The sequence below is a fragment of the Lissotriton vulgaris genome, chromosome 9 (assembly GCF_964263255.1).
Source record: "Lissotriton vulgaris chromosome 9, aLisVul1.2, whole genome shotgun sequence".
NCBI lineage: Eukaryota > Metazoa > Chordata > Amphibia > Caudata > Salamandridae > Lissotriton > Lissotriton vulgaris.
The window spans coordinates 139899207-139917333 of NC_141697.1; the positions used below are offsets into that span (position 1 = coordinate 139899207).

Here is an 18127-nt window from a genome sequence, read left to right on the forward strand (position 1 = left end):
GGCTTCTTCTGTGATGATGGGCGCGGGTCTCTCCAGGTCACTTGTCAGCTGACAGGCCATGCACCCACGTACGTATTCCTCCACGCTGGTCTCCAGGTCAGGAAACCAGACCTTCTTCCTCATGCGCGCCTTCATTTTCGTCGAGCCTTGATGTCCTCCGTGGGCCAGTTGTATTGCCCGGTGTCTTAGGCTGTGGGGTATGACTAGTCGTGAGCCCCTCAGTAGTATTCCGTCTTCCGTGGCACTCAACTCATGCCGAATCCGCCAGAACCTTGTGAGTGATTCTTTGTCTTCTGCATCCCAGGATGCGGGCGGGCGCAGGTATTCTGTCCACGAGCCATCCTGGACTGCCTGGGTCGTCCTTCGGTATACGTTGTCGTCTGTCGCGGCTTCTTTGATCTCATCTATGGTAATGCTGTTCGGGCACGACGCAAGGGCCACCCACTGAGCGTATTCCTCTCTGTCATCTTCCATTGGTTCCTGTTCCTGTGGGGATAGGTGGCGCGACAGATAGTCCGCGGGATTCTTGGCTCCCGGGCGGTAGGTGACTTCCATCTCGTAGGATTGTAGTTGTATTACCCACCGTTCAATGCGAGGTGGGGGGTGTGGAGCGGTTCCTTTGAAAAGGGGCACTAGTGGTTGGTGGTCTGTGACCATTACAAACGGGTGTCCTTGTAGGTAGAGGTGGAAGTGGCCACAGGCCCACTTGATGGCAAGAGCCTCCCTCTCGATTTGGGCATACCTGGTCTCTGTTGGGGTCAGGGCTTTGCTGGCAAACGCTAGTGCCGTCCATTGGCCCGCCACATGTTCTTGGGTCAGGACTGCGCCGAGTCCCACCGGGCTGGCGTCCACGATCACTTCTGTGCGCTTCTTAGGGTCGAAGTAGGATAGCGTGGCTTTTTCCAAGAGCGCTTCTTTGATCCCCCGAAAGGCCTCTTCTTCCCGCGGGCCCCACTGCCACGAGACATCCGTCTTCGTTAGCGCTCGCAGCGGTTCACTCCTGGTGGCTAGGCCTGGTATGAACCGGCCACAGTAGGTGGCCATACCAAGGAAGCTTCTCACCTCTGTCGGAGATCTTGGCGCAAGGGCGTCTTTGATGGCCTTGGATTTCTTTGGATCAATCTGAATGCCCTCCTGATTGAACACGTAGCCGAAGAATTCTATCGAGGGCTGAAAGAATTGGCATTTCTCTTTATGGAGTGTGGCTCCATAGGCGCTGAGTCTTTTTAGGACGTCTCTCAGGTGCTTGTGGTGTTCTGAGGCGGTGGCCGAGTGTATCAGGATGTCATCGCTGAAGTTGATGATTCCCGGCAACCCTGAGAGAAGTTCACGAATAGTATTTTGAAAGACCTCCGCCGCTGACAAAATGCCGAAGTTTAGTCGTTTGTAACGCCGGAGTCCCAGGTGAGTGCTGAAGGTGGTTATGAAGCGACTTTCCTCTGCTAGGGGCAGTTGGTGGTATCCGGCATTCAGGCCTATCTTTGAGAACCACTTCGACCCATTTACGTCAGCGACGATGTCGTCCATGGTCGGGGTCAGATGTCTCTCTCTTCGGATGGCGGCATTTGGCAGTCGCATGTCGATACACAGGCGGATAGCGCCTGGTTGCTTGGGTTTTTCGACAATCACCATGGGTGATACCCAAGGTGTGGGTCCCGTGACTTTCTCGATGACCCCAAGAGTCTCTAGTTTCTCCAGTTCTTTTTCCACCAGTGGGCGCAGATGAAAAGGTATTCGGCGATGTCGCAAGGTGGTGGGAGTGACTGATCTATCTATGTGCAGTTTGATAGGCTCGCATTTGATACAGCCTAGGCCCTGGAACAGCTCAGGAAATCGTGCCAAAAGTTCATCCACCTGGTGCGATCTTATCCGGTTGGCGAAGGCTATGAGCTTCAAGTCTTCTGCTGTGTGACTGCTGATCAACGTATCGGCTTCACGGTTGATGATGTGGATTGTCGCCGTTACTTGTGTCTCGTCGGCCTGAATCTGTATTGTTATCTTTCCTTTTAGAGGCAGAGGAGTGTCCGCTCCATAGGCAAAAATCCTGGTCTTGGACGGTAATATTTCGGGCCGTGGGCGTAGTTTGTTGAATTGCTGCAGACCCATTACGTTTACAGTAGCCCCGTGTCAATTATGGCCTTAACTTCGTTTCCCGCCATTTGCACAATGCACGTGGGCTGAGGCCGTCTTCGCTGTTTTAGCTCTCGTGCGAACGACACGATGTACGCCTCTTCGTCCTCTGACTCTGAGTCATCGTGTACCGTGGGAAGGTGTTTATCTGCTCTGGCTGGTAATGCCTCATCCAGTGACAGTTGACGGACGGCTTTTGTGGGTGCCCGTGGCCTCCGAAATGGTTTCGTTGTGTTCCTTTTGCGGCACACTGAGGCGAAATGATTTGGTATCCCGCAGTTCGCGCAAGTTTTACCTTGAGCCGGGCAGTCTTTTGCCCCATGAGGTTCATGTCCACAATACCCACATCGCGTCCGCGGTGGATGTCTCCGATGTTCTCTTTGCGGTGGGCCCCTTGGCTGGGGTCGTACTGCGTCCGCTCGTTCTATTTTGATGGCCTCTGCTTTGGCCTGTGGTGGGTGGAGTGCCTGTTCCATGGCGGAGGCCCTGACGCTCGAGAGTTCATGGGATCTAGCAAGGATCAAGATGTCTTCTAGCGTTATGCCTGGTTTGCGTAGGATCGCTCCTCTCAGTGTTTTGTCTCGGCATCCCTGGATGATTTGCCGCCTTATGGCCTTTGGTTGATCTTCATCGGTGGAGCTGGCCAGCTCTCTGACACGGGCATGGAATTGGTCCATCGTCTCACCTTCCCTTTGACGCGCTTGGCCTAGTTTGTAGACCTCGAAGTCTACGTTTAATTGGGGGTCGAAGTGGGCGTTCAGCGCGGCGGCCGCCGTGTCGTAATCATTCCCAGTGTTGGGCAGGTGTTTGAACAGTCGGAATATCTGATCGCCTGCGTAGTGCAGTAGAAGTGATCGTTTTACTGTCTTATCTATTTCCCTTGTGACGATGAAGTAATTCTCCAATCGCTCTAGCCATATCTTCCACCTCTGGGAAGCCGTAGATGGGTCCGCCGCCTCGCTAAATGGTGGTAATACCCCTGTCGCAGCGTGCTGGAATGGGATGTTGATAACCGGCCTCGGTGCGTCCTCGTCCGCCATGGTGATGGGGCCCCGGGGTTGCTAGTGGGGCTCTCCTGCTAGTATCCACCCTTGCGCACACCCTGCGAAGTAGCGCCGCTCACCTTCGTGTCGCCGTCGTGGTAGTAGGCCTCTGGCGCCTCGTGATGACCCAGCCGTAGGGCGTGTCTCTCCCTCGATGACGGCGAAGCTCGGAGAGCACACAGGGTGTGGCGCGTCGGCACCTCAGATGCACTGCTGCCGGACACGGTGGGGTCACTCAGGGATGGGGCAGGCACGCCCTCCGCCGGAGTCTTCAATCCCCTGGTACCACTGACTCTGCTCCCAGCTTGCTCCAGGCTGCACACGCTCAATGCGTGGGGAGAACGGGGCACCGGGCCGATTCCCGTCTCACGCGCAATGCGTGAGGAATGGCATGTAGTCGCAACGGGCGGGCCGGCTCCGCACCTGGCAGTTGCGCTCGATACCCCTCGATGCAGGGGAAATCCTCCGCCCCAGGTGGCCCCCGCACAGAGCTCAGTGGGGTGAGGAGGCCCGACTCGAAGGCCCAGATAGGCACACAGGCCTCCCGCGTGGCCAGTAGCAGGAGGCCGCAGGAGCGCGGTCGGCACCGCGGGAAGGAGCGAGCCGGCTCCGAGGTGGCGTGTGTGCGCGAGCGAGGGTTGGGCCCCCTCCGCTCGTCGCCAGTGTTCTGCCGCGGCCCTTTGGGGGCTACCAGTGGCCCGGGTGACTTAGGGCCCTTGCGCAGGGGTTGGCAGTGCGCATCAGCAAGGAGGCTCGGACACAGGGTCACTATCGGAAGTGACGTGCTCGAGCGCACGCCTTCCTTTTATTCTACGCCGCAGGCCACACCTGGCCTGCGGGTGCATGGATGCGTGTGCGTAGGATAGACTAGACCGTTACAGGATACTACACACATCAACTATATAAAGCTTCTAGCTGTATATCTTGCACTGAAAGCTTTTCAGTTTTTACGACATAGGCAAAGTTGTCCTGGTCTGCACCGAGAATATGACAGCGATGTACTATGTACAAAAACGGGGAGGGGGGGACACACACATTCTCTACAACTGTCACGCCTCTCTCAGACCATTTTGTGTTGGGAAATTCATCACAGAGTTCATCTTCTGGCAGAGCACCTCCCAGGAGTGGACATTCAGATTGCCGACCTCCAAAGCAGAAGGCGGCACCAAATACACTAGTGGAAGCTTCATCCCCAGGTTCTCCTTCCATACTTTCAAGAATGGGTATTCCCACAAATGGATCTGTTTACCACAGTGGACAACTCAAAATGCCCAAACTTTGCCTCCGGTTTCCCACACCATTTATCTAAAGGCAATGCTCTATGGATGAATGAATCACGAATATTTGCCTACGCTTTTCCGCCTTTCTCTCTCTTCTTCCATTTCTGGTTCGGAAGCTCAGGCAAACATCCCTCACACTGATTCCAGTTGCTTCCACTTGGGCCCGTCAACCGTGGTTCACAACACTTTTAGAACTGTTGTAGTTCCACATCAAAAGCTGCATCTCAATTCCAGTCTTCTCCCGCAGAACCATGGAGAAGTCAGATACCCTAATCCCAAGGAGCTCAACCTAGTGATTTGGCTCCTGAAGTCATAGAGTTTGGCTATCTTAACTTGCCACCAGAATGTATGACCTTTCCTAAAGAAGCAAGAAAGCCTACTACCAGAGCATGCTATGCAGCAAAATGGAAAAGATTTGTTTTATACTGTACTAAAAACAATATTGATCCACTAGATGCAGCTACTCAAACTATAATTTGTTACCTTTTGCATTTACAGCGTGCTGATCTAGCCTACACATCCATTTGTTTGCATCTTGCAGCAGAAGCCGCATATTTGCAAAACCGACAACATCTATTTTTGTTCAAGGTTCCAGTAAATAAAACCTTTATGGAAGGACTTAAGAGAATAATACCACCCAGGGTGCCTCCAGCATCCGTTTGGAATCTGAGCATTGTGCTTTCACGGCTCATCGGTCCACCTTTTGAGCCATTACACAACGGTCCGCTACAGTTTCTTTCATGAAAAATGTCCTTCCTCATTGCGATCACTTAATTGAGGAAAGTTGGTGAGCTACAGGCTTTAACCTTAGTAGAACCCTTATTTCAACTTCATAAAGACATAGTTCTTTGCACAAACCCAATGTTCCTTCCCAAAGTGGTTTCTGCTTTTTAATATTAACCAATCAGTTGAGTTGCCTGTGTTCTTTTCTCACTGTGAATCAGTAGCAGAAAGAGCTCTTCATAGTCTTACTGTCAGAAGTTGTCAGAAGTGTGCTATTGTACTATATTGAAAGAACAAAGGATTTTCGCAAAACAATTGTTTGTTGCATTTACTACACCTCACAAAGGCAATCCGATTTCTAAATCTGGTATTGAAAGATGGATTCTTAAATGCATTCAAACCTGCTACACTAGAGCAAAATGACCTTTACCTATACCTCTAGAGTGCATTCTAGTCATAAAATATGAGTGTCTATGGCCTTTTTAAGGTAACATCCCTATAGCTGACATTTGTAAAACAGAAATACGGTCTACACCTCACACCTTTACCAAACACTACTGTATGGATATGTCAGCATGTCAAAAAGCCAATGTAGCGCAAGCAGTGCTAAAGGCACTTTTTCAAACAGCTGCAACATCTACCGCTTAACCATCACTTTGGGAGAATACTGCTATATAGTCTATGCAAAACATGTGTATCTACAGCACTTATGCCTCGCACAGATTATGATTCAGAAAAGGGGGTGGTGATGGACAGAGTATCTGAATTAAGCAGAACACTCCTACCTAGTCCAAAGATCAGGGCTTGATCGATCACCGTTTTTTAGCTCACTGCACCATCCCAGCTCAGAACCTGGCTACATGCAAATTAGTCTGTCCCTGGCCCAGAGCATCATGTGAACAGGGCAGACCAAACTACCAAGCCAATTCTTTAACTGGAAAGGAAACAAGCTTCCGGGGACCGGTTTCTGGCATTACAGCCGTCTTCGGCCCGGCTTGCTTGAATCCTGATGATGCAGTGAGCAAGGGACTCACATCTGAGTATACCCTTCCACGCTTATGGTGAACAAAACGATTCAGAAAAGGGGGTGGTGATGGACAGAGTATCTGAATTAAGCTGAACACTCCTACCCAGTCCAAAGATCAGGGCTTGATCCATCACCGTTTTTTAGCTCACTGCACCATCCCAGCTCAGAACCTGGCTACATGCAAATTAGTCTGTCCCTGGCCCAGTGCATCATGGGAACAGGGCAGACCAAACTACCAAGCCAATTCTTTAACTGGAAAGGAAACAAGCTTCCGGGGACCGGTTTCTGGCATTACAGCCGTCTTCGGCCCGGCTTGCTTGAATCCTGATGGTGCAGTGAGCAAGGGACTCACATCTGAGTATACCCTTCCACGCTTATGGTGGACAAAAGGATTCAGAAAAGGGGGTGGTGATGGACAGAGTATCTGAATTAAGCAGAACACTCCCTCCCAGTCCAAAGATCAGGGCTTGATCCATCACCGTTTTTTAGCTCACTACACCATCCCAGCTCAGAACCTGGCTACATGCAAATTAGTCTGTCCCTGGCCCAGTGCATCATGGGAACAGGGCAGACCAAACTACCAAGCCAATTCTTTAATTGGAAAGGAAACAAGCTTCCGGGGACCGGTTTCTGGCATTACAGCCGTCTTCGGCCCGGCTTGCACCCCCTTTTCTGAATCGCACAGATTATGGTACTTCTTGTGCTTGGATTCCATTCATGCACATGCCTTTTGTGCTTTCTGAATCTGGTGCAATCATAATTTGTGCCTTTTTCCAAGCACAATGCGATGGGATCTGCGTTATCTGTTTAATTTCTTATTTGAATTATGAGTAAGATTAGCAAGACCAACTCCTTGGTTATTTTTGACACACAAACACATTTCAGTAGATACAAGCTGTAAGACATTTGCATAATTTGGACAGACTTTGGCAAACGATTCCCATTGCCTGATGTATAGAACAGCTTGGTTTTTCACCTCCTACATTTTTGATGGTGAAAAGGTTTTGATAGTGGATATTTGAGCATGACGATGTTGGTGCAAGCTGCCAAAAGGTATTGTACTTGTTTGCCTGAAAAATCTTGTTCAAAATAGGTGTATATCTCTATGAATAATGTTAATGAATTTATGGAAGAAAGGAAAATTGGAGACCCAAAATCAAAAGTCTCTAACACACATATCAGACAGATTTGGGTAATAGGTCATTTGCCTCAATCATGGTATTCACACTTGACTTGGGGATGAACTGATTTTTATATTCAATGTAAATAATGTTTGAGCTTTTTTTGTATCAGTATTACGAAAACCCTATTTGGAAAAGGAATATGTCTCGCCCTCATGGCTGTGTTTTCATGCTGGTAATTGTTTCAGTCGAAAGAGATTTGACTTTCTTCTTGTCTATTGCCTCCGTAGTTATTCTTTGGTATGGTGGCTCTAGTAGCAAACCTCGGTCTTTCTGTGATTGATGCCTGCATTCTATTGTGGATATCCTTTCAAAACCTGTAGAGAATCCTGTGTAATCATTTCTGAAAATGTCTTTTTTTTACCTCTCGGCATATCAGCAAAATTTAAGGAATTTTGCACAACCATCGTAATGTGAAATTAATCTCATTATGCCAGTGTAACACAAAACTTGCCTGGACCTAACAATATTGCAATGCAAACAAATCTGTGGTAAGAAGTAATGCATGCAACTGCTTTCTGGTAGCCTCTACTTCTCCAGAAAAGTATGCACATTTTCTTCTGGGAATTCAAGTAGATAGTGTATTTTGCATTCAGAAAAAGTGATGTACCTACATTAAATAGCTTAGCCATGTAGCACAAAGGGATGTAGCAACGCACTGGCAGTCCCAAGGAGTCTAACCGCACAGTTGATAGTAGAGGGAAGTAGAGAAATGGGCCATAGCTTAAGGGGCCGCTCTTCATAACAAAAAGCGTCAGGGTCCCTTGAAAAAAACAATTGCATCTCTTTGGATGGAGATACTCAAGTCTTTCATGGAACCTAAACGTTAAGCCGGGGGGGGGGGGGGGGGGGGGGGGGTTTAGGCCTAACATGCATGTTGCATGTTTTTTTTTCCTATGCATGACATGGGAACCAAATTGGGGGGGCGATCTGTAGCTTAGGGCAATCACATTAGAATAGCATGATGGCTAGGGCTTTGACAGTATAGATGAGGATAATGCTAATTTGAAACGGGTACGGAAGGGTTGGGCATATTGATATGGGGCTTGGGCACACGTGTTTGTTCTGGTGTAATTGTTAGGCTGAATGTGAGGATGAAAGTGTGAGGATGCTTGCTCACAGATGTCATATTCGGTTCAGTTAATGAACCACCATTTGTATGTACACACTTACTGCATTTACCAGTTGGTTACTAGCAGATTTTCTAAAATATAAATAAAATGTTTAAAATAAAAAAACAGCTTTGCTATGCTTACCTTTAACAAAGAAACCCTGAAAAAAATCAGCCCAAAAGTTGATGTCCCGTTGTGTTAAATTTGTTTTTCATAAGCATTTAGAGCAGATGTGCAACCATAGCAATTGAATCAACATGCCAGTTAAATAAAAAATGACAATCCATTGTCGTCATCCCCTCTGATCATCTGAAACATCCTTATCTATTCATTTATAAGTGATTTCCTGATATTCTGAGTTTAGTTTTGTAGGCCAATAATTAATATGCAGACATTTTCGTCAGGAGATTGTATAGCGGAGCCTGTGTGATATGACCAGTGCAGTCTGCTTTAATAGGCAGGCTGCCATAGTCTCACTCAGTGAACTGGTATCCCCAAAATCTTGATACTAATCACAAATCCCCTTAAAATGGTTCTATTCCCACCAAACGCCGCTAATCAAGATGCCAAATATCATAACATTTGTTGAAATATAGATGTGAAATAGTCCTTTCAGAGTGAACAGAATAAGGTACATTAGATACCTTCTAGACATTTTTTATTTGCCAAGTTCTTGGCAACAGTTTAGAGCCTTTGAGACAGATCTGCAATAGAGAAACCTGCCCATAGAGATACTTTCATCCGCTATGAATGAGCCATTATCACATGAGTCGAATGTGCCTCTTTAAAGTAAAAAGACAGAATGTAAAACACAGTTTAAATTGTTAATTAATCTGGTTTATTTTCTAGTGAAACTGTTAAACGTGGGCATGTTCAGGGAAGTACCTAAGAATTGATCAAGGGTAGGCAATGCAAATGTTAGACTGTAACTAATCCCAAAGCTGCTTTTCTGATTCACTAAATCAGATCACAAGCTTTTCTCCAGTTTTCTTCGCAATGAAGCTGTCCCGTTTGAACCTGACACGTCAGAAATTTTACATGGAGAAATCTGGTATTAGGATTGTTGATTTTTCAAATGTTCCGTATTCCAAAAACATACTTTGCAAGGAAATAAACTCTTTTAGCTAGAGGCTGGACCTCTGTCCAGTAACTCTTTGTTTCTATAAACCACTTTCATTTGCAAAAGGAATGTACCCCAAATATGTTTTACGCATGTAACCCGTGCAAATATTTGATAATGAGCAAAAGTTATTATTTGGTTCAAACTTTATTGTAAATAGCATTCAAGAATAAATTGCTCAGGTTTATATGAACCAGGCATTGTATGTGTAGCTGCTGTTTTCAGTACTGAGCTTCGCAATGAGTGTTTAGTCCAAGTTCCTATTTAATAACATTACATTAAAAAAGGTATGCATGGAGCTGTATAGAGTTGATGACCTGGCCTAGGTGACAGGGTCTTATGTGATCCTCTAGATTACTACTTGATTAAATGCATTGAATGCGTGAATTTGTCACTCTGTCTCACTGTCTTTTTCTTTCATGTTTCTAGGCACAGAGTGACCTTGCCTCCTTGGCTTTCATCCCCCTGACTTTCCTAGATACTGCGCTGTGTTGGTGGATATCCTTCTTTACTGATGCAAAACTTTGGTGTTCATGGGCTTTTTTGCTTATAGTCGTGATCTTTCTTCAGCTTTAATTCTTGGTGTTGGGCTGTAATGCAATTGTGTTTCTCTGATGTTGCTTGGTGGTGTTTGTTTTTGAATCAGAATTCACTTGGTTACCTTCAGTGAAAAGGTCTTGTGACTACAGATACAACCATCAAAGTCACATCCAGCTTCTTTTACTCAGTTACGAGCCGGCCCTCGTCAGACGGGAGCCGGCCCTCGTCAGACGGGAGCCGGCCCTCGTCAGACGGGAGCCGGCCCTCGTCAGACGGGAGCCGGCCCTCGTCAGACGGGAGCCGGCCCTCGTCAGACGGGAGCCGGCCCTCGTCAGACGGGAGCCGGCCCTCGTCAGACGGGAGCCGGCCCTCGTCAGACGAGAGCCGGCCCTCGTCAGACGGGAGCCGGCCCTCGTCAGACGGGAGCCGGCCCTCGTCAGACGGGAGCCGGCCCTCGTCAGACGGGAGCCGGCCCTCCTCAGACGGGAGCCGGCCCTCCTCAGACGGGAGCCGGCCCTCCTCAGACGGGAGCCGGCCCTCCTCAGACGGGAGCCGGCCCTCGACAGACCAACCAAACCTTTGATAGACCAGACACTTGACAGACCATCCAAACCCTTGACAGACTGGACACTTGACAGACCAACCGAACCCTTGACAGACTGGACCCATGGCAGACCAACCAAACCCTTGACAGACTGGACTCATGACAGATATTCAGCATAACCCCAAACGATATATGTGCATATAATTAATTTAAATGTAAACGATTTACATTGTCAGTGGTTATCCTGAACATCTTAAATGGCTTCATACCTCCTAGATCTACCTTGGACATCCTAGTCTTAAAGTAATACAGACTGTTCAGTTACTCAGACCACAACGTTTGATTTTCTGTGCTGCCTGGCTTGACACCTATCCATAATAGAGACCTGTTCAAAGATCTAGGTTTGAAAGGGAATTAGAAAATAATTAGTACGAAAAAAATCTTTGCGGTCACGTGGTGGCTCAGCATTGGCGATGCCCAACTAACTCATTACTTCACTCTTCTGAAATGAAAGACTGAAATCCATTTCGGAGAGAAAGCAGGTACTTGCAAGAGTGAAATATAGGGCAGGCAGTGTCTAATAGTTGATTAAAGATGCATGAAGTGCATTCCCTTGGTATTTGGCACGCCAACAATTATTAGCGCCAGCAGCGGGCTTATCTTCAGAGCTTTGGGCACCGGCAATCATTCTTTCACAAATTTAACCCAAAAAAAGAGACGGGTGGGGGCACGGAATACAAGTCCCAAACTGTTTTGTCTGGGACGTGGTGCACAAATGGCTTTTGAGCAGCAGCCATCTTCTGCAGGCAGAGTGGGATGCCTCAAACCAAGTGAGGATAGGAGAGGAGTAGGGACACAGAGTAAGAGGCCCAAACTGCTATGTCTGGGACGCGGGGTACATAGCGCTTTCAAGCACTCAACATCTACCGCGGCGCGGGACGTGCCTTGGGTGAAGACTGGGCCAAGATTGGACCCATCCTTGCCTGTCATCGCCTCCAGCCAGGAGGAGTGGGCTTGACTGGCCACTCCTCCTGGCTGGAGGACTAAGCCTCTCAGGAGGTTCACGTTTGATTGTGAAAGCTTAGATGACTGCGTAAATCATTGGGTGTGCGTGAAAGCAGGACAGCATCATTGGTATAAAGAAAAGCTGGATGTATGTGGAGTTCAACTTAGGTAGCTCTTTCTCCTGTGTCGTAAGAAAGGAGAAACAGGATCAGTGCCAAGACATCGCCCTGGAGCACGCCTCAAGATAGCCCATATGTACCACTGCGTTCCTCCTCAGTGCCATACCAAACCATCACGCATACCCCACAGTGTAGTGCACATAAAATAACTAACCAAAGACTGAGGCAAACCTAACTGTGTGGAATGTGCCATAATTTGGAGCCATTCACATGATCAAAAGCAGTGCTCCGGTCTATAAATGCAAGAAAGAGAGAACCCTATTTAGCAATTGTATAATTATATATCAATAGGTTAAGATTGAGACACTGTTCCTGGGTTCCCCACCCCTCTCTAAAGCCATATTGCACCTTACTGATGACACCAGACTGATGGGCCTATGTAAATCCTGTGCAGGATAATGCTCCCTACTATTTTAACCACAGATCTAATCATATTGGTGTAACGACCGGATTCTCAGACCAAGCAGCTTACCAACCGTAGCTAACCCAGTCGTCACGTAACGACACTCTTCTCAGGCCACTATATACATGATATCTAGAGTACTCACCTGAGAAAGTGAAAAAGGGCTATTTACAAGCCTGTACAGTCAAACATACCACTAACATCTAATGGATTCCATATCTTATCCTATAGTTACCTTTCTGTCGCTATATTTATAGTCCCGTAAGACTGTATCTTTAACGTCCCCGACGATTCTTTATCTTCGCTATATTTATAGTCCCGTAAGACTGTATCTTTAACGTCACCCGACGATATCTTTATAGTCTCCCGACTTTTATCTTTAACGTCACCCGACGATATCTTTATAGTCTCCCGACGATATCTTTAACGTCACCCGACGATCTACACTAATGGGGATTCACCTTTAAAAGTTATTTCCCAAATGAAGTTCACACTCTCCCATCATCACCAGTTACCTTTTCAGAAGGGCATATCCCATCCTTCTGTATGTCAGCACCTGGTTAAAAGGAAAGGTCAATCCCATTCATAAAAAACAACATTCAAAGATATTTAACATTAAATATTTATTCTACAATTAAGCATGACGGAATGAGCAAAAGAAACATGAATTAAGTTAGTCGCTACCTGTAACCTAAAAAGGGGAAATAAGAATGAATGATTAGATATATTCTACACTAAGCTCAGAACGCCTCACCTTAGACATGGGTCTATCCATCTCAGCAGCGGAACGGATCCCTCTCTCTTCTCTCTCGTCTCGGGATTCTGCTCTTCCTCTATGGCTCACGAATACACGTCTGCACCGCTACGCCTCATCTACGCTGCCATGGTTCCGAAATACTCGAACCCTCTTCTGGACTCAGTCTCTGCCACTCCTGTATAATGTCACTACAGGACCCTTAGCCACTTTCCTTCTTCGTTTCAGGATTTCAATTAGCTGATGGTATCAATCTCTCTGCACCAGCCTTCGGACCAACTTCTTCTGTCTACTTCACACGGTACTCTCTCTCTGTCTCACTGCTTGCTCCTTGATAATATATATCTCTCTTTCTCTATGAAAAATTCCAGTATTAGGCTGACTCCCACCGAATTCCTGTACCAGTCCCCGGCTCCCTTCGCCTTCCACAGTGGCCACCTGCGTATTGTGTCTAGAGCCGGGGAGACAAACACATTCCTTCGATAAGGGCCAGTCTTGACCGGTTCCTCACTAGCGAACAACAGGCTAGTTTCTAAACACTACCTTTACCCTGCAAGCACCTCGGACAGTCGAGGCAAAACTACAAAATGGCTACTCTCTAGCTTTTGGGCCTATAGGCCCAGGAAAACGGAAAAAGGCACTAAACCCTGTCAAAGCACATAGTTAAGCCCTACAAATGAACGCAACTGCAACTAGGACTGAGATGGTAGTGGATAATAGTCACCACCAGTCTGAAAATAGACTAAAATTACCCTGTCGCTACAATTGGTCGATGGCAATAAGGATCCTGCCTATTGCCTTTCTTAAAAAGTGGTACTATAATGACTGTCTGCTAAGAGGCAGGGATCTTACAAAGTGCTACGGTGTTCAAAGCAATGGTAATAATGGAGGCCCACAGAGCAATGTTTTCAGTATAAAGATCCATGGGAACAAAAGTGTGGGAGGGTCCTCCGACAAATCCATTATGTCCATTTTATAATCAGACCTTGGTTTAGCTATTGCGGTCTTGTCCCTGAGGGTATGCTTAAGAGCAAGACGAAAACGTAGGTTAGCTAGCCTGCATTCCTTGTCGAACCAACCTTGCTGGGTAGTTTAAGTATTTTTAATCGTAATATGTGTTGTTTTTACGCCTGTGATACATCCCATGCCATTACGCATTGTTACATCGCATACAATTACATTGCAAGTTGTTACAACGACTTGCTGTAGGGGGCGTGCTGGACTTAGGAATAGAATAATTTACTATTCCTACTCCAATTTGTGCAACAGCAGGGAAGGTGTTGGATTGTAAATCCAACACCTTCTGCCCAATACAGCAAGTCATTGTAACGACTTGCGATGTTATCGTATGCGATGTAACAACACGGTCGTTGTAACAGCATGCAATGTATTGCATACAAACTAAACAATGTTTCCCTTTTAATAGGGCCAGTTAGGGAGGTCTTAATAAATAAATTAAAGTGTGTCAAATGCCTCGATCATATCGAATGTGGGGTAATTATCATCAACAGAACAGTAGAACCCAAAACGTTAGGACGTTTTGCGTTCTACTTGATAAGCTATTATGAATTTCCAACCACATTACGGTACTTGTAAATGAACCGCTGCCTCGTTCTATTTCTACTGCAAAAAGTGATCCTGAAATGTTTGCCAATTTCCAGTGTTATAATTTTTGTCTACACTCAGAAATTGAAATTGCTGTTAACTGTATTATACACAGTGCTTTGACAGTCCTTTCTGACTGACTGAAGAAAATCCACAGCATTTCTGCTTTAATTTGTCTGTCTTGATGCCTTCTCTATTGCACACCACCTGCTGTCTTTACGTAAGATTGGTCCTTCTGTAATGGTAGGAGGTTGCATTAGTGAAATTGGTCCTTTTTGGCTTTCTTGAATTTCTTAACCTGCTGCACATCTTCATCAGTTTGACTCAAACCATGAAGCAGCTGAGACTGCGAAGGAACGTAGTCAAGCTTTCCCTGTACCGACACTTCACCAACACACTCATTCTGGCGGTTGCAGGTAAGCAGGTAAAACATTAAATACTTCACAAGCGTTACCAAATTTGCTATCATTTTTATTTCTTAAAAGTGTACTTGATTTATCATCTTTCTTTTCTGTTAATTTCTTTTCAGGCTAGATTGCAGCTAATAAAACACTATTCAACAGCTTCAATGCATGTTCCTTAATTGTTTTCTGTAAACACTTACAGTAAGAACCTTTTTTTCTCTCCTAATACTCCCTTGCAACAGCGTAAAATAGATGTAGTGATTCATACTTATAGTCACATAGTCTACATTTTCCACTATGGTTTTGAAAAGCTTACCAATTATTCTTCAAGTCATAATTAGGGAGAAGGCTGGACCTGCCTTTGAATAATTTTCGCCGGTTTGGGCAGTACATTGCCACAAATACTTTTCATTACATGCTGGCTTCCAAAATTCTCTAACCAGGTAGATCTGTTTTGGGAGAATTCGGACTAATCCAAAGCTCATGAATTATTCTTAATGAGTTCTGACAAGCTGCTTAAGGACTGTGTAAGGGGCATTGTTCCACTGATTCTCATTCATCCCAAATCATTTATTGATTAATTTGGAAGCTGGTGGCCTCTGGATTTGACCATTCCCTTCCCTTCCTGCGAACATATGCCATTGCACTCATTTCAGTGAGCTGTGATAGGCGTTCCTAATTCAATTACAAAGCTTTACAAAAACTGCCTTGAAGGCCGTGTCTTGTCTTACTAGACCAATGTCTAATCATATTTAATTGAGGTTTGTGCTAGTTGGCAGTTTAAAGACTTTCCTGTAGGTGTAGTATTGAATTGAGTCGAGGTAAGTTGAGGTGCTCATTGGAGAAGCTCCTTGACAAAAAATAAGAGAAGGAAATTATTAATTTAAAAAATGCTCCCTTCAATGGTTGGGCTCTCAAGGTTTGCATATTTTCTGCCTAGTGCAAATATGATTGAGGCTCCTCTTTTTTACATTTTTTATTGTGGTCAGTTGGTAATAAGTGGCACCTATTTCTCCTATCCATACTCCAAATAATTGTAACTCAGTTGTGTTTGCCAGGGTTGTGTCAACCATGTGCCATGTATGCTTTTTTCCATCCTCTACCAGATATTATTTTTTTAGTTTTACCTGTATCTGCCGCCAGCTAATTGGATTCGGTATATGTGTCGGAGGTTTCAAAGAAGCAGATGTTTGTTCTAGCCATTATCAGAATATCGTCAGCACACTGCAATACGTGCGTATGTTTCAGTGAAAATGATCTACCCATTTATGGGTCCTTCTCTAAGTCTGCTGTATAATGGCTAAACAAGATTATCCAAACTAATCCCGATTCCATCTTATCACTGTGTAGGCGTAAGCCATTGAGGTTCAACTAGAGTTAGAAAGAGAAGCAGCAGTCCATAAGCGATTTTGGTTTGGAGTTGAGAGTTATTTCTTCTAAGTGATAGAGAGAGAGAGAGAGAGAGAGAGAGAGACACTATTGGGTATAGCTATTATCATATAGATTGGCAAAACCACTGTCTACACTCCTGTACAGCAAGCCTCCAAACTGGGCATGATTCTTTCCAGGGCCGGCTCTATGCGGTAGGATCGGTGCCACCGCACCGGGTGCTGACTTGGGGTGGGGGCCCCATATTTATTGTTTTTAAAGCTCCAGATGCCAACAATTTTCAAGTATCAACAAAAATGTCACAATAACTCCAGTGATTAATGCTCTTCCTGGAGAGAGACCGGAGTTTTGTCTGGTAGAGGAAGTTTTGACTCACCATAGTGCAGAAGTTTAATAGGCCTGTTGCAAAGAACGTGTCCCATTCAGATCACAATGTACATACACTATAATAGGTCAATGGGTTATCGCTTTTGTCATGCCTTAGCTCAGTGTCTTTCTCTCTTTTGCCTTCACTTACTTCTCTCTCTCTTTCCTGTATTTTCTTCTTTCTTTTGTTTGATGTGCTTTTCTCCCCTTTCCCCTTCTCTGTATTTCCTGATGGTTCGTGGGAGCGGTACTCTGCAACGTGCTGGGCATGGGGGCACATTCCAATTTGCTTAAAGGGGCTTTTGTCCAATGGTTCATTTGTGGTTGTTTGTACATGTTCTTTCAAAGCTTAAGATAAATTGTTGACTAAATTATCTCTCTTGTTGGGTGGGCGTGATATGAGCGATGCTGAGGTATGATGATGTGCCTTTTTTTGTATCATCTGGTGTTTGCCATAAATTGTTCTGCACTTTGTTTCTGCTACTTGAGGGCTTGTCTCAAGCTACTTGTGGTTGGTCATCTTATGACACAGGAACCTTTATTATTACACTCTTAAAATGTATATGTATACTGTACCCTCTTTGATAAATCTTTAAATGATTCAAAAATAGGTGCCACACAACTGGTACTAGTTATTTCTAGGAGTTTTACTTTCATTACCTTATGTGGTAAAAAGACAGGACTGTGGAACCAAACTGTTAACTTTCTACAGTTTCAGCAAATGTACAACAATATACAAATTGAGAATGATGGCTTTTCAGGGCAAAGTCTGATCCCTTGACGTAACATATGTCTAATAAACAATCTATCCTACGTACACTTACTAGTTAAGGAGAAACATTGGATATTCCTCAAATTTATCTTTGGAGATCAGACGTTTTAATTTTCTGTCCCTCCCTTCAGGCACAGTTCAGTTGTATGAGTGTTGAGCAAGTCCCATTCAGTGGCAGCTGTTCACAACTTTACTTGACTGCGGTTGGGAAAGGGGTTGAAATTGCTAATGCATTTACTTGGATGACTATCCGATATAAATCTGCTACTGGTCCTAGAATGTTCATTCGCCGAGCCAGAGTTTACTTTCTACTGAGGTTATGGTTTATCATCAATAAGTGAACATTTTCCCTCTTTTTTTCGAAGGCGATACAGTTGATTGGCATGACAGTGGACACTCCTAACCTTAATACATTCCTCTCCGGAAATGTCTTAGGCTTTTGACAGAAACACATTCATCCATTAGTTGGAGTGCACTTCCTTTATTCTTCTGGTGTCTTTCATGTAGCTAGGGACCCTCTGTATGAGCATATCTCTTACTAATGGACTAG

The 18127-nt window shown here is 45.5% G+C and overlaps 1 protein-coding gene across 2 annotated transcripts in view; it reads left to right on the forward strand.

Moving 5' to 3' along the window:
• TMEM87A (transmembrane protein 87A) overlaps positions 1 to 18127 on the forward strand; it is a 209056-nt gene that overhangs the window by 118457 nt on the left and 72472 nt on the right. The window contains exons 12-13 of one of the 2 annotated variants that reach the window (XM_086937214.1): positions 7615 to 7686; positions 14954 to 15062. In XM_086937214.1, coding sequence (XP_086793340.1) covers positions 7615 to 7686; positions 14954 to 15062 — 181 coding nt within the window. Of the gene's footprint in view, positions 1 to 7614; positions 7687 to 10045; positions 10115 to 14953; positions 15063 to 18127 lie in introns of both variants that reach the window. The other variant, XM_086937215.1, reaches the window with a different exon arrangement.